This window comes from Rana temporaria, chromosome 9 (assembly GCF_905171775.1).
Source record: "Rana temporaria chromosome 9, aRanTem1.1, whole genome shotgun sequence".
NCBI lineage: Eukaryota > Metazoa > Chordata > Amphibia > Anura > Ranidae > Rana > Rana temporaria.
In genome coordinates, this window is record NC_053497.1 from 65,429,555 (window position 1) to 65,454,395 (window position 24,841).

A 24,841-nucleotide genomic window follows, 5' to 3' on the forward strand; every position below is an offset into this window, starting at 1 on the left:
GCCGTCGTATCTTGGTTTGAGGATTCCAAATCAAGATATGACGCGGTGCATTCGAAAATACGCCGACATATCGGTAGATACGCCGGCGTATTTCTGCTGTGAATCTTGCCTCTTGTTTTTACATGCACATAGTGATCCTCTGTCGTAGGGGATCATAGCAAGCTGGTAAGAAATAATTTCTGCTGATTGGTGGAGGATTCATCACGTTTTTGGACACGATGGCTACCAATTTATGGACTTCTTGCACTGAGCACTGGTGTTCATTATTTTGTGTTCCCTAATATCAATTATTAACATTGGTTTTTAGGGAATTTTTTTGTATTTATTGGTCATTATCATTTTATTCTCAATTGCTTTATTTTTCACGATATCAATTGCGTTTGAATTAAGGCAATCGTTTATTGTTCATTACTAGCCTGGTTTGGGGTGTGTGTATATAAAATATTGGTGTGTGTTTTTTATTTATTTTTTCTCACAAATTTAGTATTTATATCTAGGGCCGAAACAACTAATCGATTTTATGAAATTTATCGATTACAATTTTCATAATCGATCAATCGGCCAGTAACATAATGGGGTTAAAAAAAATAAAATTGGCCCTTTTATAGAACAAAAAACAAATCGCTACTGTAAATATTACTTTCACTGTCCCACAGTAAAAAAACGATCCCCTTACAGTAGTGATTATTTGCTCTTTTTGTACTTTTTGTTTTTTTAAACCCCATTAAGTTACTAAACATTTCAGGCCTGGGTTCACACCTCAGTTTTTTGGTGCTTTTTGCAGAAACGCACTACAGTTCATTTACATGTTTTCCTATGGGACACGTTCACATCCATGATTTTTTTTTCAGCTGCGTATTTGAAAAGGGCAAGGACTTTTTTAACCGCGTCCATACCGCGCCATAGGGAAATTAAGTAACCCCTCGCCGATCCGGGTGGACGTCATATGACGTCCTGTGTTCCCGGCGATCTAGGGTGCGCGCGGGCACCCGCGATTGCCGGTAATCACGGCAGGAGTGTGGATCTGTGTGTGTAAACACACAGATCCACCTCCTGTCAGCAGTGAGGAGACCAATGTGTGTTCCCAGTACAGAGGAACACACATCGGTCTCCTCCCCTTGAGAGTCCCCCTCCCCCCCACAGTTGGAACACACCTTAGGGAACATATTAACCCCTTCAGTGCCCCTAGTGGTTAACCCCTTCAGCGCCCCTAATGGTTAACCCCTTCCATGCCAGTCACATTTACACAGTAATCGATGCATATTTATAGTATTAATCGCTGTATAAATGTGAATGGTCCCAAAAACGTGTCAAAAGTGTCCGATGTGTTCGCCGCAATGTCACGGTCACAGTAAAAAATCGCAAATCGCCGCCAATACTAGTAAAAAAATTAATAAAATAAAAATGCCATAAATCTATCACCTATTTTGTAGACGCTATAACTTTTGCGTAAACCAATCAATATACGATTATTGCGTTTTTTTTTTTTTTGTTTTTTTTTTTTTACCAAAAATATGTAGAAGAATACCTATCGGCCTAAACCTGAAGGTCCGGAAGCTGGCGGAAAGCTGAGTACCAATCTAAATTTTGATCGATCAAAACAATTTAAGATTAATCGAGGAATTGATGGTTAATTTCCACAGCCCTAAAATATATATATATATATAATATATATATATATATATATATATATATATATATATATATATATATATATATATATATATATATATATATATATATATATAATATATATTACATCTTATTTTTTTTGCCTCAATTTCAGGGAATGCCTGTGTAAACTTGAGGTCTATGGACCTCAACTCGCATCAAAGTTGGAACAAAGTAGTACAGGGACTACTTTGAAGTCGCACAGATATGAATGATACTCATTGGAAATCATGGGGTATGACTTGTTGTGCGACTTTGCAGTCCCAAGTCACAGGACAAGTCGCACTAGTGTGAAAGGGGTCTTGGACACACACTCGCCTTGGGGTTACTGTAGCAGTCCTGGCATTCAAACTTCAAAGACGTAAATTTCTGTTGTCCTATTTGCATATTTAGCTTTGTACTTTTTTGAACTCTCTTTGAATGACTGTTGTCTTGAAAAAAGGCACTTAATATTCATTGATCAATTCTTCTTCTTTTTGACAGATCACCAACAAAACCAGCAACATTCACTTTGAAGGTAAGATTATTCATGTATGGAAATCTGTATGAATTACTCTTCTTCATCCCATTAAAAAGCACAAATGCCCACTTTGACGATCAGAAAAAAAAAAGACTGAATATTGGGGTGCTTGTATTGGAACTTGTGCGCTTAAACCATTGCAAACCTTCACTTGGAGGTATTGTGTCCCTGACAATAATGGGGGACTGGCGAAGATTTTCCAAACAGGTTAGTTCTTAATCTCTTATATGAGAGTACAACTTGTTGACCTAGATGGACCTACAGACCTCTTGTTTACAAATTGAGGCATTTCTCTATCCCACCACCTCTACCTTCTTTTATAATTTCCTCTGTGTGCTACGTTGTCTTCGATTTTTTTTTTTTAACATGCTTGAACCCAGCGTATCTGGCATTGTCCTGCTGTAAGCCACTGCACGCTGGGTCCCAGGCCAGTCTATCTCTGACATTGAGATTCTTCAGCCAATGCATGGCAGTCTATGCGTCCTGGGATATAATTAATTGATAAATACAGAGCTGCCTTCAGAAGTTTATCCTAAAATAAATATTTAGTGTGTGTGTGTGTGTGTGTATATATGTGTGTGTGTGTGTGTGTGTGTGTGTATGTGTATATGTGTGTGTATATATATATATATATATATATATATATATATATATATATATATATATATATATATATATATATATATATATATATATATATATATATATATATATATATATATAATTTTTTATTGTTTTAACCATTGGTCTCAATTTCTGATGCAATTTTTAATGTATTAGTCAATCTTGTAGTACTAAACCTTCAGGCCCCTTTCACATTGAGGAGTTTTTCAGGCGGTACAGCGCTAAAAATAGCGCTGCTATCCCGCCTGAAAAACTCCTTCACTGCAGACTCAATGTGGAATCCCGAGGGCTTTCACACTGGGGCGATATCCTGGCGGGAGACAAAAAAATCTCCTGTCGGCAGCATCTTTGGAGCGGTGAGAGGAGCGGCATGTATACCGCTTCTTCCCATTGAAAACAATGGGAAACCGCGGCAATAACCCTTTATCGGCCGCTAGCGGGGGTTAATACCGCACCGCTAGCGGCTGATTCCCGTGGCAATCCCTGGCGGTATAGCGCCGCTATTTTCTTTATCGTTACATCACGGGACACAGAGCGGCATTCATTACTATATGGGTTATATGGAGTACCTTCAGGTGTAGACACTGGCAATCTTCAAACAGGAAATGCCCCTCCCTATATAACCCCCTCCCATAGGAGGAGTACCTCAGTTTTTACGCCAGTGTCTTAGGTGTTAGTCATGGTTTAGCTTGCCTCCGCATCCTTGGGATTAGGTGAGCTACCGGTTCTGTCCAAAAAAGCCTGCGCGCTAAAGTGGTCAGTAACCGGACCCCCAAACCCTTGGGGTATAGCCCATAATGCTTTCTTTTTAAGAGAGCTGGACCCTGGGCCCAGAACTTAGAAAACCTTTGGGGCGCCTAATGTTTTCTGTTTGCCAGGGTGCTGTATGGGCCCAGGACAGTGGATCCTTCATGGAAGAAGAAGGTTCCCAGGGCCTGAAGGTCTAGACATCCCCACGGAGATGGGGGAAGATTGGACCTCTTGCTTGGCAAAGTCCTGCGGCATGGAGCAGGTAAGTAAGGGGAAAAACCTGCGGGGCTTGGCTCTTAGCAAGTTTTTTCTGGGAGGTCACAGGGGACATGCCTAAGGTTATGCATTGCATCTGGCAAACCAGTCACATATCATGAAGATAGGATGGCTCTATATGTTATATTTCCCCATAAAAAGTGACCTCCCTGGTAGTGTTGGAAAAGCTGTGAGTGGGGCCTTTTATGTACAAGTGTATGTGTGTGTCAGAGAGCTATGCTTACCTGCAAGCCTCCAGGCGATGCTCTATCCAGTCCTCTCCCTCATGCCTGCAAGGCAGGCAAAACGCTGACCTCCTCGTGTGTTCCAGGCCTGCGGCTGCAGGAACAGAGAGGCCCTTCCTCCCAACCCCCCCCCCCCCCCCCCCCGTCGGCGGGCGCGCGCGCGGTGCGCGTGCACGTGTTATAGACGCATTTGGCGCCGTTTTAGCTGGGGGGGAAGGGCGGGTCAGTGGTTTAAAGGAAGGGGCGGCCCTTCCTTAGATGCCACAGCTCATTCATTTCTCTGGCTTAAGGGAGGAAGGACTGGAGTGAAGCACGGGGCGCTGAGGACACACAGTGGCCAGAAAGAATACTACAGTCTTCAGAAGATTGTGGTTTAGCCTAGGAATAGGCTGGTTTTCTTTTCCATCTCATAGTCTTTTCTTTGGCAATACTACTCAGGGGGATAGAATGTTTTTTCTTGCCTAGATTGAAAAAAAAAAAAAAAAGAAGAAAAGTTTTTCTTTGAAAAAAAAAAAAAGAAAAAAAAAAAAAAAAAAAAAAGTGTCATCTAGGGTAGAGGAAACATTTTTTATTCCCCAAACAGGTGTTTGGGCATTTAACTATTATAAGTCCCAGGTACCAATAAGTAGCAGGTGTACCTCGGTATTGTACCATGGCATCAAGATCAGAGGGTACAAAAGGTGGGGATTCCCCCGCAGAATCTGAGGTCTCGGATAGAGCTATGCCGCTGCTTTCCCCACAGGGAGCCTTTGGGCCATCGGGGTCTGGGGCTAGAGCTGACGCGAGTCAACCCAACCCTAAGGTGGTCACGGAGGAGGTGTTACTCGCCTCTTTAAATGAGATGCGGAGAAGCATGGGAGAAATGATAGCCGCAGCCATGCGGGGTAGTAAGCGGAATAGATCTCCGTCACCCGTGCGCGGACCCTCGGAAGAGGAGGTCCTTTCCTCTGGGGAATTGGACCTCTTGGACAGAGACCAAGTAGGTTCAGGGATCGAAGATCCGGATACAGAGGAGTCTGGGGCAGTCTCCCTGAGGGAGAGCTGGTGGATTCAGGGCTTGACGGACTTGGTCCATAAGGCATTCAACCTGCCTGTACCAGATCTCCAGGTATCGACGGTTTCAGCTTTGGGCTCACTGAGGGCGCCTCAAAGCAGTGCTGTGTTTCCGATCCATCCTCTATTGGAGGAAGTCTTGTTCCAAGAGTGGAACAAACCAGACAAGGTTTTCTTTCCACCTAAGAAATTTTCTGTCTTATATCCTATGGAAGAAAAGTTTTCCAAGAGATGGGCTTCTCCTGCAGTAGACGCAGCCATCTCATGTGTTAACAAATCGTTAACATGTCCTGTAGAAAACGTACAGGTTTTCAAAGATCCAGTTGATAGACGCTTGGAAGCCCTACTTAAGAACTCCTTCACTTCTGCAGGGGCAGTAGTACAGCCAGCCGTGGCTGCGATTGGAGTCGCTCAAGCTTTATCGGATCAATTTAAGCAAATGCTTGAACTTATTCCTGCCGAGCAGGCAGAAGAATTTTCGGATGTCCCTAAGGCCATATGTTTTACGGTAGACGCAATCAAGGATTCTATCCAACAAGCGTCACGTTTATCATTATCCCTTATCCATATGAGAAGACTCTTATGGTTAAAAAGCTGGGAGGCTGAGCCCCCATGCAAGAAGCTCCTGGCAGGGTTTCCCTTCCATGGAGGACGGCTCTTCGGAGAGGACTTGGATAAATACATTCAGACCATTTCAAGCGGCAAGAGTACTCTCTTGCCAACTAAGAAGAGGGTTCAGGGACCTGCGTTTAAACGACAGTCCTCCCCTGGGCAGGGGCCCTCTAATGCCAAGCAGTATCGACGGCCTCCTGCAAGAACAAACTTCGGCTTCAACAGCAGATCACAAGGACAGGCTGTTAGGGGCAAGAGGCAGTGGTTTCGCAAGCCAGCAAAACCAGCCCCCAAGTCTACCTCATGAAGGGGCGCCCCCACCCACGAAGGTGGGGGGAAGGCTGCGACTCTTTTCGGAGATTTGGGAAGCCAGCATTCCCGACGAGTGGGTACGGTCTTCCGTGGCCACAGGCTACAAGCTAGAATTCCTAAGGTTTCCTCCTCCTCATTTCCAGGAGTCGAGGATTCCAAACGATCTGGAGAAAGGAGCCGCATTAAGGTCGGCTCTAGATCATCTACTTTCCCAGGAAGTAATAGTAGAGGTACCAGTCCTGGAACAGGGGCTGGGTTTCTACTCCAACCTATTCATCATCCTAAAGCCCAATGGAGATGTCAGGCCAATTTTGGACCTAAAGATGGTAAATGCATACTTAAAAGTCCGCTCATTTCGGATGGAATCCGTGCGGTCAGCAGCTGCCACACTCCAAAAAGACGACTTCATGGCGTCCATAGACATAAAGGATGCCTACCTTCATGTTCCAATTTATCAGCCACATCAAAGATATCTACGCTTTATGGTGGCTTCGCGTCATTTCCAATTCGTGGCGCTTCCCTTCGGGTTGGCTACGGCCCCCCGGGTGTTCACGAAGGTTCTAGCTCCAATCCTAGCCAAGCTAAGGATCCAAGGGGTCACGATCCTAGCATACCTGGACGACCTCCTAGTCATAGACCACTCGTCTCCCGGCTTGGAACGAGCAGTGGCCCTCACGGTCCAATACCTCGAGAGGTTCGGCTGGGTCCTAAATCGAGAAAAGTCAGCATTCCAGCCCACAAGGCAGTTGGAATATCTCGGCATGAGATTAGACACGGAACAACAAGGGGTGTTCCTACCTCTGAGGAAGGTCAAAGCCATCAAGGAATTAATCCTACTGGTTCTAAGCAAGAAAGAACCGACTATTCGCCTATGTATGAGATTACTAGGCAAGATGGTGGTTACTTTCGAGGCGGTGCCATACGCCCAGAGCCACACTCGCATCCTGCAGGCAGCCATCCTGTCAGCATGGAGCAGAAGGCCACAGGCCTTGGATATCCCGTTGCCTCTCTCATCAAGAGTCCGGCAAAGTCTGTGTTGGTGGTTAGACCCTCAGAATCTACTGAAGGGAAAATCTTTCAGCCCAGTGGCTTGGAAGATAGTGACCACAGACGCCAGCCTGACGGGCTGGGGAGCGATTGTGGATGGTTCCACTCGCCAAGGTATTTGGGCAAAGCCAGAGAAGCTTTTACCCATCAACATCTTGGAGCTCAGAGCTGTTCGACTAGCCCTCAGGGCTTGGACGTCGAAATTACAGGGGCTCCCGGTGAGAATTCAATCAGACAATGCCACGGCAGTGGCATACATAAATCACCAAGGGGGGACCAGGAGTCAGGCCGCTCAGAGAGAAGTGAGCTTGATTCTCCTATGGGCAGAGGCTCATGTGCCCTGCATATCGGCAATATTCATTCCCGGAGTGGACAACTTTCAGGCGGACTTCTTAAGCCGCCAGACTCTATGGCCGGGGGAATGGTCTCTGCATCCACAAGTCTTTCAAGCACTCTGCCAAAGATGGGGAGTGCCGGACGTGGATATCATGGCATCGAGACTCAACAAGAAGCTAGACAGGTTCATGTCCCGCTCAAGGGATCCGATGGCCTGCGGAACCGATGCTCTGGTTTGCCCTTGGCATCAGTTCAAGCTTCTTTATGCGTTTCCCCCGCTCCAGTTACTACCCCGCCTGCTGCGCAGGATCCGGGTGGAGCACATACCAGTTATCCTGGTAGCTCCAGCATGGCCCAGAAGGGCTTGGTACTCACTAATCCTAAGGATGGTAGTGGGAAACCCTTGGACTCTGCCTCTAAGGCCAGACCTGCTATCGCAAGGTCCGATCCTCCACCCTGCCTCACGGCATCTAAATTTGACGGCCTGGAAGCTGAATCCTTGATTCTCAGGGGTAGAGGTCTGTCTCAGAAAGTAATCTCTACCCTAATCAGAGCCAGGAAACCGGTCTCTAGGGTGATTTATCACAGGGTCTGGAAGGCCTATATAGGCTGGTGCGAGTCCAAGCTATGGCTTCCTCGCAAGTTCACCATAGATAGAGTTTTAAGTTTTCTCCAGCTAGGAGTGGATAAAGGATTGGCATTAAGCACAATCAAAGGACAGATTTCTGCCCTATCAGTGTGGTTTCAGCGGCCGCTGGCCACCCACTCGCTGGTTAAGACCTTCCTTCAAGGGGTCTTACGTATTAAACCTCCAGTTAAATCCCCGCTTTGTCCGTGGGATTTAAATCTTGTTCTGTCGAGTTTACAGAAACAACCGTTTGAGCCGTTGGCTGAAGTTCCTTTGGTTCTACTGACAAGGAAGTTGGTGTTTTTGGTTGCCATAGTTTCCGCAAGAAGAGTTTCGGAACTGGCAGCCTTATCCTGTAAGGAACCATATCTTATATTTCATAAGGACAAGGTCGTTCTCCGCCCTCATCCTTCCTTCTTACCGAAGGTCATATCCAGTTTTCATTTGAACCAGGATTTGGTATTACCATCCTTCTTCCCTAAACCTACTTCCAGAAAGGAAGGGTTGCTGCATACCTTGGATATTGTCAGGGCCATGAAGGCCTATCTTAAAGCTACAGAGAAGATCCGGAAAACAGATGTGCTGTTTATTCTACCGGATGGGCCCAAGAAGGGGCAGGCAGCTGCAAAGTCCACCATTTCTAGGTGGATTAAGCAATTGATCACTCAGGCCTACGGCTTGAAAGGGTTGCCTCCTCCAGTATCATTAAGGGCTCATTCTACTAGAGCCATGGGCGCCTCCTGGGCAGCACACCACCAGATCTCTATGGCTCAAGTTTGCAAGGCGGCAACCTGGTCTTCTGTCCACACATTTACAAAATTCTACAAGTTGGACGTAAGAAGGAATACTGATACTGCCTTCGGGCAGGCAGTGCTGCAGGCTGCAGTTTGAGACCCTCGGATTCCGGGGGCTCCTCTTTTTTTTGAGTTAAATTTAAAATTTAAGATTATTTTTCTCAAATAAGTTGGATTTATTATGATTTGAGTATATCTCTAAATTAAATCCTTTTGTCTTGGAGATGTTCTCCCTCCCCTCATTGTAAGCATTGCTTTGGGACATCCCATATAGTAATGAATGCCGCTCTGTGTCCCGTGATGTAACGATAAAGAAAAAGAGATTTTTAATACAGCTTACCTGTAAAATCTTTTTCTTGGAGTACATCACGGGACACAGAGCTCCCACCCCTCTTTTGAGGACCATTTTGGGAGGCATACTGCTTGCTACAAAACTGAGGTACTCCTCCTATGGGAGGGGGTTATATAGGGAGGGGCATTTCCTGTTTGAAGATTGCCAGTGTCTACACCTGAAGGTACTCCATATAACCCATATAGTAATGAATGCCGCTCTGTGTCCCGTGATGTACTCCAAGAAAAAGATTTTACAGGTAAGCTGTATTAAAAATCTCTTTTTTAGCCGCGTTATACCGCCACTGCGGCTCCTGCCCCAGTCTGAAAGGGGGCTTAGAGTTGTTTATTTCCTCCCTCCCTTTTTTTTTTTTTAAATGGAAATGATGTAGGATAATGGCAAAAAACGAATGTTTCATTTGAATCATAATGGAAAGTACATCCCACTATAACCAGCTGCAGTTGTGTGACATCTGTGTATCCTTTGTCTCCCTATAAATTAGCCTTCCAGGTATAGAAGCATGAAATGCTGCTTTAATATAACCACCGGCACATTCATTTGTCTGGCCTTGCTGTACTCCTCTTTTATGTGTGTTTTTATAGCCTCCCACTGATAGATGTGCTGGATATAGTCGCACACCCACCTGACTTCCTCCTGTCTGGAGATGGTACTCCGCTGCTGTTGGCACTGCCGTACCGAATGACTCTCTCCTGGATATTGGACACGGCTGTGTTCTGTACTTAGGGGTGTGCATTAGAAGGGTTGGCTTCACCACTTTTGGCAGTAAGCCAGAAAGATTTACAGTGATTGTTTTGGAAGATTGTTGTCACTAAGGATCCATGCACACTGAAGCTCATTAAGACCCCATTCACACCTGAGCGTGTTGTCGCTTGCCCAACGCCTGAAGCTCAAACTAGTTCTGGACCCTTTTTGTCGCTCGATTTCGTCAGATTTGGCCATTTTTTGAGCCTTTTGTTTTTCCATAGAAATAAATGGCAACGCTCCATTCGAGCATCTTGGCGCATCTTTGCGCTCCTATGAGGGTTTCTACGCGTGTTTTGCTGCTTTTATCTGCTCAAGTGAAATAGATCTACATAAAGGAAATTACATAAAAGGCACAGATCTCCATATTTATTTAGCAGACATGAAGGAAAACATGGTAGAGGAAGTGATGGATGGGGCATTATCTATATTAGATCCGGAGATCTTTATCTGAATGGTAAAGCAGCACACCTGCCTCTACGATTCCATAGATCCATGCTACAAGCTTCGAGCGAGCAAGAGGAGGGCATGGAACCAGAAGTGTTCACAAACTGGGCAGACATAAGAAATGGCCATGTGAAGGATAATAAAGGTAAGTTAAACCCCTGCAAACTGAACTAACCACCAAACTGACCATAGGGAGATGGTAGGATGATTGTTATTTAGTTATCTAAACACATGTACTGATGTAAGGGAGCACTCAGCTGGGGAAACTGCTGCAAACACACACATAAGGAAGCACTCCGCTGGGAACACGGATGTAGGGAGCACTCCGCTGGGAACACGGATGTAGGGAGCACTCCGCTGGGAACACGGATGTAGGGAGCACTCCGCTGGGAACACGGATGTAGGGAGCACTCCGCTGGGAACACGGATGTAGGGAGCACTCCGCTGGGAACACGGATGTAGGGAGCACTCCGCTGGGAACACGGATGTAGGGAGCACTCCGCTGGGAACACTTGTATAAGGCAGCACTCCGCTGGGGAAACTGATGAAAGGTCACTGTACATGACCCAAAATTGGCCTCTCTTCTCTATCGGCAATTACTGGGTGGATCCAGTATCTGCGTGCCCTCTTCTTCCTCCTCTGTCTTTCATGCAGAAAAATATGACGTAACAGTGGGTGCTGCCACACAATGCTCCATCTCATCGTCGCCCATCTTTGTATAACAAGATACACCACACCACACCACACAGCCAGGAACAGGAAGAACAATGATGAACCGCAAAAAGAAAATTCAGCCAGGAAGCAGATGAAAACGATTGGCTTTTAAGAAAAACTACGGAAACCGCTGCATCAAAACATGCAAAATTGCTATGCTCAGGTGTGAATGTGGCCTAATGGCCGTTTTTGGGAGTTTGGGGCGTTTTTTTTTTTTTTTTTTTTTTTTTTTTAAACAGCCCATAAACTCCCCTCTGTTATTCTATGTTTTGTTTTTGGACATTCATCAGCAGTGGAGTTTATGGGCTGTTTTATGAAAGCCCTAAAATTGCATTCAGGAGCTGTTAAACACTCAAAATCATGGCTCACCCGTGTTAAACGTTTTTGATCCATTGAGAAAAATATGATTTTAATGTCCAGTGTACATGGAGCCTTAAAGAGGAGGTTCACCCAAAAATCCACTTTTTGACATTGGCTCCAGCATACTGCTAACATTTGCAGTGTTTTTTTTGTTTTTTTTGTACTTATCGTTATATGAGCCCTTGTTATCCGGCTCCGAGCGGGGAATCCTGCGGGGAATGGGCGTTTCTAAGCGAAGAGGAGTTGATTGACGGCTGCTAAGGCACGTCACGCCTTCCGAAAATACACAAAGTCACACTCGGGCGTTTACGGCGCCCTCGCCTGCTGTGCAGAGCTGACTGCGCAGGCGCCGTAAACACCCGAGTGTGACTTTGCAGATACCATCCGAACAAAGTGAAAGCTAGCATCCGTCATCTCTGATTTCCGTAAATGAGCCAGAGCAGATTTGGCAAATAAGGATCTGTAATGATGGGGTGCAAAGCTGTTTTAATGGTAATGAAAGAGTGCGTTATACTTGCAGGCCTTTTATAAAGCCCAACTCTACCCAAAATTGGCCTGCATTGCTTGTATGGTACCAATTTGCAATATACAGAGAGGCCTAATGGATAAAGGATGTTTAAAGCAGGGGTCAGCTTCCTGGCACCTTTTCTGCTGGCACAAGAGGCACCTGGCCCACACACCTTTCTCTCTGTGACCAAAATGAAATTCCCTATTGCATAGGAAGCCAGATGTCACCCACTCACTAGGGGCCATGCTGCAAAGCACCTGTGCCAGTCAGTGCCCAGCTCCAGTTGGCATAAGGCACCTTAGATTTCAGATGATTATACTAGCTGATTTGAAAAATATTCTGTTTTATAGAATTTAACAAGTGAACTAAAAGTGTTCTGCTTTTGAGATTTTGGTTGCATTTCTTTATTTTGTCATTGTGTGTGTGACACAATACTAATCATTAGACCTTGTACTAGGCTGGATTTCTGTGCTTAGTCAGTGAGGCAGGAATGTGGCTGTGCCAGGAGGAGGGTGGTTTGCAGGCTTGTCATAGAGGAAGTGTTTTGATCCATATCGATTGCAGCAAATTCTTAAAGGTGCATCGCATTCCACTCCCATTTCTGTACTGATGGCAAATGCTGGCAGCCTTCCCCTGTGCCTATTAAATGTGTGACAGGTCGTATATTATGTCTATTTTTTACAGCAAGACCCGTTGGCTGTAAGGCTTATTGTACACAGGACGTTTTTTAAAACCTCCCATAGCGATTAAACTTGACAGATGGTAAACAACATTTAAAAAAAGTCCTTTTGCTGCGTTTACATGCCACATTTAGCCGCGTTTTGCATTTAGGATTTTTTTTTGTTTTTACTAATGGTCAAATGTATCTTCCATTAAAAACGCCTGAAATGCGGCCAAACGTGAGGTACTTTGTTTTAAAGGCATTTGACGTTTCATATGCCTCTGAACCTCGGTCCTGAACGCATTTATTATATTTTTTGCATTCCAAAAAATGCTTCTAAAACTGCCAATAAACGACCCTGTGTACATGTACTGTTAATATACCATAGAGGGGAGTTCAGGGGCAGCCGAAAACGTCAGTTTACCAACAGCAGTGTACAGGAAGCCTAGGAAGTCGGTTCACACTAGGGCGACACGACTTCCAGCGCGATATTCAGAGGCGACTCCGACACGACTTGAACATGAACCACAGGGCGATTTACAACACGACTTGAAGTCGTCTCCAGGACAGGAGACTTTCCAGTGGCCAATCAAACAACAATCAGCTCTGGGGGAGGGGGGGTTTGCCTGAGAAATGTATGTTATCTTCCTGGAAAGTCGCTTCAGTTAAGACAGTGATCAGACTTGGAGGCGACTTCCATTGAAATCAATGGGTACAAATCGCCTACAAGTCGGATTGAAGTAGTACAGGAACTTCTTTTGAAGTCGGAGCGACTTGAGTCGTGTGTATTAACACCGCTCCCATTCACTTGCATTGTTTTTCTCGACAGCGCGACTTGGGACGACTTGAGGTGACTTCAAGTCGGATCCCAAGTCGCCCCAGTGTGAACCGGCTCTCAATATAGATTAAAGATTGGCTAAAATGTATTTTATTTTTTATTTTTATTATTTTTTTTTTTTTTTCATGTTTTGAGCATTAATTGGGATTTGCCTTCTGTATGAGTGGGCGTTCTATTTTCTTAAATGATCCAGATTTTCTTTTCTTAAAAGCAAATTTAACATGCAGTATTTGAAACTAAAAATACTGTCATTCTTATACTGTATGCATATGCGCTATGTACTAAGAAAATGGCAACTTTTTGCCAAAAATAGGCATCAAAGCATCTGAGAGTAGAACGGTTTGTATTGATGGCAACAACTTCCATGAATGCTGCGGCTGCATGGACACAGGTGCTGCTCACAATCTGACATGTATGCACGTGCACAGCCTCAGACTGCAATGTCTGTTCAGGACTGTGCACCTGCACAGATGTCAAATTGGGGGAACATCGGCTGATCCCATGCAGTCATCCTTGCACTGGAATGCAAGAAACACTTGTGACTACCTCTGCAAATAAACACAGCCCTTGCACATGGTACGCATTAATACGTCCTGTGTAAAAGAGGCCTACTTTTATTGCTTCCACAAGAGGTTAGGGATGTGATGTCACACATTGCACAGCTCAGAGCAGAGCTGAGTGTAAGCTGAGACCTGAGTGGAGGTCAAGGGCACCCACCCCCATCTAGTCTGTCTCCTAGGTTAACTTGCAAAGCTGAGGCAGCCAGTCACAGGCTGTGTGCTGGAACACTCCTTCCCTGTTCCCTCAATTACTTGGAGTTGGTACAACCTATGAGAAAAGGCTCATGCAGCGGAATGAGGCAGCAGACCGAACTCGCACTCTGTGCTTTGCATTGAGGAAAGTACACATTATACAAGGATATGGCTTGTTCATTTTTCATGTCTAGATGTTCGCAATCAATTTAAAGCCTCTAATGCCGCGTACACACAATCGGAAATTCTAACAAGAAAACGATTTTTTTTTCAGACTGAATTTTGGCTCAAACTTGTGTCTTGTACACACGGTCACACAAATGTTGTCTGAAATTCCGACCATCAAGAACGCGGTGACGTCCAACACTACAACGAGCCGAGAAAAATGAAGTTTAATGATTCCGAGCATGCGTTTGAATTGATTCAGCGCATGCGTGTTTTTTTTTTTGTGCGTCGGAATTGCATACAGATTTCCAACAAAAACTTCTCCTGTCGGAAAATTTGAGAACCAGCTCTCAATTTTTTGCTGTCGGAAATTCCGACAGAAAAAGTCAGACCGAACACTCGCATCAAACTTTTCTCGTCGGAAATTCCGATCGTGTGTACGCTGCATAACAGAGGTGTGTCTGTGTCTAGGAGGCGAGTAGAACTTTGGATCAGATAATTCCAGCCTGTCTTATCGCTAGCGATGCAAACGCCAGCCTTTTACCTCCTACTGTAAACGCATGGTGCTTATTGGACTATAGTGCCGGAAAATACTTGTATAGTTTGATCATCCGTACCCATGTACACTGTCGTTTTTGGAGGTCAACCATTTAATATTTAGTACAGTGTTTTTCTTTCCAAATCATTATTTCAGCTTTGTTTAATTGTTGTGCAGGATCGCACTGAGTAAATGGACCTACAGACAACCTTGGTTAGTAATTAGTTTATCAGCCTCTGGTAAACACATTTCACCTTCTTGTGTGTCTCATAGGCTCTGTTAATATTTATCTCTTGCAGTGCAGGTTGGGATAATTTCTGCCAGTCCCTGGATTTATGAATAAGTGTTTTTAATCTACCGGTGACGCCTAACTAAGTAAACTTAAAGTGTTTACATGAATTCTGTGAGATAAATAATTCACCTACATCCGATTTTCAGTTTTGTCAATTCAAGCATGTATCTTGGTCATTATTGCCCCATTCCAGAGATTATTTTTTAAGGTGGTTGTAAACCTCAGACATGAAATATGAACAAAGCCTATCCTTAGTGTGTACTTGTCTTAATTCAGTACATTGAGTGTCATTTCTCACTTATCTGCAGAAGTTCCTTCTATGGGTTTTCCTGACACCAAGAGAAAAAAGGTGACGGGAGGGAGCTCCAGCTGACTGACAGCCTCAGCTTTTGGTCCTGTGTGCTTTGTGAAGGGGGGGTGTGTCTGCTTCCCTCCCCCTCCAATCCGCTCTCAGAGCTCGTCTCACTAAGCTCTGCAGAGTGTGACTTCAGCTCTCCGCTCCTCTTTTTTTTTTTTTTTTTTTTTTTTTCCTGAACTTTCAGACCAGCTTTATATGTCAGCACTTTGAATGGATGCAGAGAATACTCTGGTTTCTCTTCAGAACAAAAGAAATCTTCTCGGCCCTTTGGCTAAGATCAATTGTTGTACCTGTTCTTATCAGTTGCCGGTAGGTGGTGCTATGCTGATCGTCCCTAGTACTCTGCGAGGGGGAAAGGGATGGCGGTCGGCAGATGCTAAGCCTGCTGGCGTGGAGGTGAAAGCCTTCTGATTTGGACAGAGAAGCATGAGGTCGAAGCTGGAGGGTTGGGTCCCTGGCCTCTGGTCTGGAATTGGTGGTGCCTGCCACAGTCAGTTCGGGAGAGAACCCTTGCTCCTCTTTTAGCCGGGAGGAGCGGGTAGTATTTCCTGAATGTGATTAGGTGGGAGGGATGGGGGTTGTGGGTAGTAGCCTGCTTAGGTGGGCTCTCCCCGACCTCTTCTACCTTCCTGGCTGAGAAGGGTGCTGCTGGTCCGGACCGGGTGTCAGGGACCGTTGAAAAGCCTGTGGAGATAGTGCCCCTGGAGTGGCAGTCCAGGGGTGCCATACATTGCATGAGTGTGTGAGGGGCTCTCATTGTTTGGCACCATGCTCACGATCTCCACACACTTTTTAACACCTGCCTCTAGGGCCGAGCCTTTTGGCTAGGACCAGAGGAATTTTTGTTCCTGGCCGGAGGGCCGGCCATCGTATTGCACGGTGGCCACAGTGACGGTAGTGGAAGATATCCCCGTCAAAGTCTTCCCTTCTTCCCATAAAAGCAAATCACCCAGTATTCCATGAGTAGAACTCCCTGGGATGGCCCAATAATCCACACAGGAGCCAAGGTTAAAGCTGGAACAAGACGGACTTTAATGGTTTCTTCTCAGCTTTATATACAGTACCAGGCATTAAAGCAACAATGAGATCTCCACCACCCTAATCACACTAAGGCTAATTACTACAACATTATAGACAGGTCGGCACTGGCCTATAATTATCATGTCTAATCACTGCACATTCCTTAATTAATGGCATCAAACAAACCACCTTCACACCTTTGAGCATCAATAGGTTTTAGTCAGTGTTATCACACAATTAAAGGCCTTTCAAAAGCTAGCCTTATTTAACATATTAACAGTGTTCAGAGAGATGAGTCACACATGAAATCACCTTTTCATCTAACACGCAGCATTAAACTAGCAGGGAGAGAATTAGACTGAAGCATATTTGATATTTGCATAAAAGTCAGTCACAGCCACTTTCCACTCACCATTCCCACCTTCCTTTTCCCCCCACTTTCTTTTTTATTATACCCCCGTTTGTCACGTTTTGTCTTTTCTTTTTGTTTGGTGCACTGCACTTTTAGTGTGATGAGTAGGGTGCTGGTCCTCGGGCCTGCTCTGAAAGTCTTGGGAGTGGGTGGACATGGCCTTCTGGCTTGGTTCGCCTGCTCTCATGGGGTCTCCCTTCGGCATTCTCTCCGAGGATGTTGGGTCCTTGTGGCTTCGGCTGCTTGGGCCATGGTGGGTCCATGTGGCTTCGGCTGCATGGACCACAGTTTACTCTTTTCCCTGCCAGGAGCCTAACGCCCCGGGGGATCAGAGCTGGGCCCTTTTCGGAGGGCCACTTGACGATGCACCCGTCATTTTTTTTGTCTTTCACTCTTTATGTGTGTGCACATTTTTTTTCCTGCACCGTGTGAAGTTTTTGGGTTGTGTTATGCACGCCACAGGCTTTTCAATTGAGCAGAGAAGAGAGGGCTGCGAATAGACAGGTACAACTATCTGATGCCCATAATCTGGACAAGAAGAGAAAGGAAATCCTCTCCAGCTGGGGGAAAAAAAACCCTGAAGTTTTAACCCTTCTCCACTTTCCTCTTTTGCTGTTTTATCTATTGCCCATCAAATAAACTGGAAATGAGGGAAAATTTTTCCACTGGGGACAACAGTAATGAAAAGCTCTGACATCCACCCACCCACTGATTTTTATAATCGCATTATAAAGTCAAAAAAAGTTTTCATGTGAACTTAAATTCAGAGAGCAGGGTGTTGACCAACAGTGTACTCCTTTAATTGGCCAGTTAGGCCACTTTCACAAATGCTTTCAGTTTTACTCCAGTTCAGTCATGTTTTTCTTAACCACTTAAGCCCCGGACCATTTAGCTGGCCAAAGACCAGGCAATTTTTTGCGATTCGACACTGTCACTTTAACTGACAATTGCGCGGTCGTGCAAAGTGGCTCCCAAACAAAATTGACTTTTTTTTTTTTTTTTTTTTCTCACAAATTGAGCTTTCTTTTGGTGGTATTTGATCACCTCCTGCATTTTTTTTTTTTTTTTTTTTTTTACAGCTCTGGCTTTGTCGGGCAAGTTGAGGGAGCCTGGCTAAACAAACAATGCAAAAATGGATTAAAAACTGACCATTTGTCGGTTGTTTACATCCGTTTTTCGTCCAACCATTTTTTTTTGACAGCTGAGCTTTCATCCGTTCAAAAAAACATGTTGATGCAAGCGGGTGAAAAAAGATTAAAATAGTCTCTGTTTTTCCGTAGGAATGCATTGATGTCTGTTTTTAATCCGTCAACGGATGGATGAAAAACTTACAAACAGTCCATATGTGTGGCAGGGGCCCAAGAGGTCTGTTTTGATCATTCTGTGGTGCTGCTGCAGTGGAGGATCTGGCAGTGCTGTCCTTGCAAGGGTGGCTGAATCGCAACTTCTGTAGCTGGTAAAGCTCTATTGGAAGTAAACAATTTTTTTTTTTTTTTTTTTTACATTGACTGAAAACTAGGTAGAATTATGATTTTGTGAGTTGTGTCCCTCCACCCCCATTCTAGATATGCAGCCTTCATGATGGGCCTAATTTACTTAATTTTGCAGCATGATCTTTCATAACCAGAGCAATTTCTTCTGTTGTAACCAACCTACAGACGGGCGGACTGACCATTTGGGCACTGCCCGAGGGCCCCATGCCACTAGGGGGCCCCATGCCACTAGAGGGCCCCATCAGGGTTGCCAGCCTCAGTAAAACCAGGGACAGTATGTAAAAATGTGTTTTTACATCTGTCCCTAAAATGTCCCTTACGACATCCTTATACTCTAAAAATCCCAAGATTATAGCTGTGTATTTTGTGTGTATGTATACTGTGTGGCCCCATAATATCCTATTGTCTGGGGGCCCCATAATATCCTATTGTCTGGGGGCCCCATAATATCCTATTGTCTGGGGGCCCCATAATCTCCTATTGCCCTGGGGGCCCCATAATCTCCTATTGCCCTGGGGGCCCCATAATCTCCTATTGCCCTGGGGGCCCCATAATCTCCTATTGCCCTGGGGGCCCCATAATCTCCTATTGCCCTGGGGGCCCCATAATCTCCTATTGCCATGAGTTGTCAGTCCGCCCCTGCCTACAGAGATTGTACTCGTGTGGCTTTTTAGAAATGGAGACTTTTGGTTCTAATATCAAAGACGGATACAAACCATTTTGGGTTGCTTCCATGTTATCCCAATTGTTTCTCAAGCCTCTAAATGAAATGTCAACTTTAGTTCGTAAGCCCAAGAACTGGGATATATTTGCGATCTATGTATCCTGCTGTAGCATTTACATTGGCTTTGCTATGGATTTGGTTCATCTGCTGTGACAGTAGCCTGTCTGCTTAGCGTCTCCAGGAGTTCTTGAAAGCTCTGCTTTTCACTATTATCTGCAGCAGACGTAAATACTTGACTTTGTTTCTTGAGGAGGAAAAAAATTAACAGCCGCTTTCTGCAAGGAAATGCTATAGGTCTTCCCAGGACGTGTCAGGACATGAACTCGTGGCACTGTAATATTTTTGTTTCTCTGCATCACAGCTGATTCAAGTAATGCTAACCGAGGCCTAACAATGTATTCAGTGACTGCATTTAAAACTAGTGTGTTTTTTTTTTTTTTTTTTTTATCCATACAAGTTGCTATATAGTGAGGGTTACACAGTACATAAAGTGTGTTTGTGTGTGTCTGTGTCTGTTTGTTTTGTTTTTTTCCCTTTTTACATTGCTTTCAGATAGTGTTTAACCCTTTACATCTCTGTAGCACCTCTGTCCATGCAGCCTAGGGTGACCACATTTCCAAGTGGCCATTCAGGGACCCCCTTCCCAAAAATCAGCTTGTGCTGTAATGAATGGATGCGCGCTCTACCCAGAACAACTGATCACGCCCCCAAAAGTGGCATAGCCACTTTACTCACTGGCAGCACTTGTCCTGACTGCCGAGACCCATTTTACCTTGTTCCAACTCTGGCTTCCCTGCTGTGATTAGTCACGTGGGATTTATGAATTCTTCAATCACAAGCAGGGGGGCGGGATTGTGCCTCGCCAGACATTCCCGGCCAGGACAAGTGCTGTCAGTGAGTAAAGCGGCGATGTGGTGGCATTTTTTGGGGGAAACTGAGTGTCGGCTTCATTCCAGGACACTGTATTGTCCTGGAATGAAGGTGCCCGGGACCTGGGACAGACCTGCAAAATGCGGGACTGTCCTGGGCAATCCGGGACACGTGGTCACACTAATTCAGTCACTGTGTCTCAAATGAAATGAGACTGCCATGCACTGGGATGGACTGAACTCCTGTGTATCAGGATGTGAGCTGATATGGAAGTACGCTATAGCACACCCATGTGAACAAGGCTTAATCCCTACTACTTTTCTAAGTGGAGGAGGCTCTCGCGAGGACAGCGGATGGTTTCCTTCAGAAAAGATCCAATGTAGGTCTTCCTTTAGAAAACCACTGAGATGAAACCCAGAAGCTGTTTAATAAGGTGTAATGCTTTTCTGAAGTTCTCGGCATGGGGATTCCGCACAGAAGTGTGGTGGACGGGGATGACCACCTACATCGAGAAATGAGCATGGCAACGCGTGTTGGGGCAGGGAGCAAATTTCTCAAGCTCTGCTTGGCTTGTCAAGGTTTGGGCGGGGCTTCATGCTCTGAAATGTTTGGCCACGCCCACTTCCTAACCTATGCTGTGATCCACCCAGCTCGCTTTGGTGTGGCTTATTCTGGCTACGGCACTTGTTTCATCACCCAGAGGCCATACGCCAGCTCTTGCTGGTATTGACCAATCCTAGAGGTGTGTCTATTGGCTGCACAACGCCAAAAAACGGGGATCCTACCATCTAGTTAACTGTCTTGTGTGAGGGAAAAGGCTGCCATCTAGAGCAGTTTGTGATTTGGGCTACTTTCACACTGAGGCGCCTTTCAGGCATTTTTAGCACTAAAAATCGCGCATGTGTAGGGCCCCTCATGCTGGGGGTTGCGCTTGCAGGATGAGAAAAATAGTCCTGCAAGCAGCATCTTTGGGGGAGTGGTGTATACACCACCCCTGCCCATTGAAGTTAATGGGCAGCACTGCCAAAGCAACACAGGCCTTTTAGAAAACGCCGCTATAAGGCTTCATTTCCATGGACGTTTTTACAGCTACTTTAAGCTTACAGCTTAAAAACGCCTGTCCATGTTTGTTTGTTTGTTTTTTTCGAGCTGGAGCTCAAAAATGCAGCGGTAGCGTTTTTGAGCGTTTTTTAACGTCTGGCGTTTTTACAGCTCTACTCTGGAGCTTCAGAACGCACTGGTCCTGGGTTTTTTTTGCAGCTTAAAAACGGCTCAGCCATCTACAGCTCAAAAACGTTGTGGTGGGCATGAGGCCATAGACTAACATGGAGAGCTGTTATTAAGCTGCAAAAAACGCTCAGAAAAGTGGCTGTAAAAACGTCCATGGAAATGAAGCCTTACAGCGGTAAAGCGATGCTAAAACTAGCAGCGCTTTAACGCTATGACTGGGAGCTAGGCAGTGTAAAAAGTACATTTTGTTTTTACCACCGAAACACATAAGTGCATTCTCACACACTTTTTTTTGTGGGAATACCCTGGGTCCTGCAAATAGGGGAAGCTACAAAAGCCGTCAGTGGAGCGTCCCCTTACATTGGACTTATGGCTTGGACCCCCCCCTCCATTGTCAGAATACAGTAGCTCAGCGGATAAGATTTCCCGATTCACATCAAGTGTGTGGATGAATGGGCAACCTGCTGGTTGAATGGGCAGCTTAACTTTTTAGTGTTACCAACTGGCTATATAATTTTGAGGGCCTAACTGAATAAATCCTATAGAATATAGTACAGTAAGTTTTTGTCATTTGCGGACTGCTTTAGTATTATACATTATTTAATATATATATATATATATTTTTTTTTTATTATTTTAAGCGGAACTTTACCCATAACTTAATAAAAAAAAATAATCCTTAGCAAGGAATTTGCAACATTCCACATTAATGCTAATGAAAAGAGAGTGTGTTTGTGTATTTCCTCCAGCGTGGCTCCTGTTCCTTCTTGTCTGAAGCTGCCATTTTGCTTTAGTCCAGAGACCCTGAGCAGAAGTAAATCGTAAAGCGTAACTAAACCCATCAATTTAGCGGTTTAAAAAAACTGTTATATTCCTGGAAAGCTTGGCTGAGGACACCGATACTGATTACCGATAAATGTTTTAATGTCATGTGACCATGGCACATGTGTCAGTATTTTTTTTTTTTTTTTTTTTACAATTTGTTTTGTTCTGTTTATTTCTGATGCTTTCTTCTTCTTCTTTTTTTTTTTAGGGGGGGGGAGTGGATGGTGTCAGTGTGTTTTTTTTATTTATTTTTATTTTATACAATTCATTTTTTTATTTTATTTATTGCATTTATTTTTTATTTTTTTTACCACTGTGGGGTGCTTGGGTGAGATGTCGGGGGTTTTAACACACCCCTGACATCTCACCTTTGAGACAGAGAAAGGGACTAAGGACACAGATTCCCCAGTCCCTTTCTCTGCAGCCTCAGCTAAAATGAATGGACAGGAGACAGAGGCTCCTCTCCATTCATAAACTGAACCATCATAAACACAGGTTTACACAGTGATCACTGACTCTGTTCATTCAGAACAGGTAGGAGCCAGATTTAGTGGCTCCTACCTTCATTCTCCATCCTGACAAGGACAGAGGGAGTGGAGGAGGACATCGAGGGGAAGCAGAGCACAGAGGGGGAGAGCAGCATCACGGAGGGGGAAACAGAGCATGGAGGACAGCAGGAAAACGGAGGGGGATGCGGAGTGCCGAAAGCAGCATCACGGAAGGGGACACAGAGCGCGTGGACAGCAGCATCACTTGGGGGGAGAGCAGCATTACGGAAGGAAACACAGGACACAGCATGGAGGAGGACACCGCTCAGACAGCAGCGTCACTCGGGGGGAGAGCAGCATCACTGAAGGAGACACGGGACACCGCATGGAGGAGGACGTGGAGGGGGAGAGCAGCATACACCTGCCCTCGTAGCTCACAAACTCCTATCCGCTCGCAAACTCTGCCTGCCCTCACTGCTCAAAACCTCCGCCCGCTGACCAAGTATCGGGTCAGGCATCGGGAGCATTTGTGCGAGTACAAGTACTTGCGCAAATGCTCTGTATCCATCCCGATACTAGTATCGGGACAAGCCTAGGTGTCAGCAATCCTAACTATCAAATGGCTGGTGTTCTAATTGATCACATGTGCAGCACCATGGCAGTTGCAGATCAAACAGAAGCAGCTTCCTTGGCTGTAAAATATAGGAGGGTTTAATTCCCCTTTTAAGGCTCTCAACAGATCGGCATCAACATACTCAGCAGTTCCTAAAATTAGAGCGCAACTGAACATGTGCAGAGCAGGTTTGAGACAGTGTGTTACTGAATTTTATACTGTATAGGCATTTTATTTGTAATATTTTACATAGCTATAACTGCAAAAGGGGCCAGCATATGACATGATCTAGCAAGGTTTAATTTTCTGGCAAAATTTCCATTTTAAAGGCCTAATCTAGAGCAAAGGCAGCAGTAGCATGGCGATTGTTTTTATCTTATCTGTGTATATAAAATGTGTATTGCAGAGCTTATGTGAGCATTTCATTGCTTGATTTGCGCTCTTTCTTGTTGCTTTCTTATTTTCAAAGGCCTGTATAACCAGGGACTATGACTTGCCGTCATCACATGTGAAAGAATGCGAATATCTTGTTGCCTAGGTGTTTTTAAGCAATATTTACATTTTTGTTGATGTTTTCAGGAAGAAGTTACTCATGCTGAAAATTCGGAGGTGGAAATTGTAACCACTGAACCAAAGCAAAATGACCCAAAAGAGGTGTGTACATAACTTATGCACAATTATTTTATCCATGTGTGTAACCTCATCAGGAATTGACAAATATGAGTACTTCATCGTTGTTAAAAAGGCATTCTGCTTTACATATTCAATACCCACACTGAACACCACCCCGCGCTAGCAGTAAACCTTAAGATGTACCCTTTGTATATATCTACAGATATCAGAGAAAGTCCTCAATGTCTGGTTCATGGAATGCTAGCATGCCTGAAATGTTTGCATGTTTTTTTTTTTTTCTTTGGCAGAGGCAGTTTTTTTGATGTCTCCCAGTTCACTATTGTGTGTCAGACTATGGACTGGGGTGTAGTTCACTTGATGTGTATATAAGAATTTTTGTACCATGGTCTTCAACTAGAATGACCACTTCTAGGCAGATTCAGGTACAGTTACGCCGGCGTATCAGTAGATACGCCGTCGTAACTCTGAATCTACGCCGTTGTAAATTTTAGGCGTATTCTGGAAACCAGATACGCTTAAATTAGGCTAAGATACGAGCGGCGTAAGTCTCCTACGCCGTCGTATCTTAGCATGCATATTTACGCTGGCCGCTAGGTGGCGCTTCCGTTGAGTTCGGCGTAGAATATGCAAATGACTAGGTACGCCGATTCACGAACGTACGTGCGCCCGTCGCAATTAGTTACGCTGTTTACGTTGGAGATACGCCGGCGTAAAGATAAAGCTCGTCTCTAGGTGGCGCATCCCGTGCAAAGTATGGACGTCGGAACTAGCGTATCTTTTTACGTTGTTTGCGTAAGTCGTACGCGAATAGGGCTGTGCGTAAATTACGTTCACGTCACAGGCATTGAGCCGACGTATTTTTGGGCGTAAATACGACGTGATACTGAGCATGCGCGCGCATGCGCCGTTCATTCGGCCATGCATCTACATGGGGTCAAGCCTCATTTAAATACAACACGC

General features: G+C 44.9%; 1 protein-coding gene across 1 annotated transcript in view; it reads left to right on the forward strand.

The window, feature by feature from the left end:
* Positions 1 to 24,841, forward strand: part of WDR44 (WD repeat domain 44) — a 125,881-nt gene that overhangs the window by 41,552 nt on the left and 59,488 nt on the right. The window contains exons 2-3 of the mRNA XM_040323687.1: positions 2,155 to 2,188; positions 23,828 to 23,902. Coding sequence (XP_040179621.1) covers positions 2,155 to 2,188; positions 23,828 to 23,902 — 109 coding nt within the window. The remainder of the gene's footprint in view (positions 1 to 2,154; positions 2,189 to 23,827; positions 23,903 to 24,841) is intronic.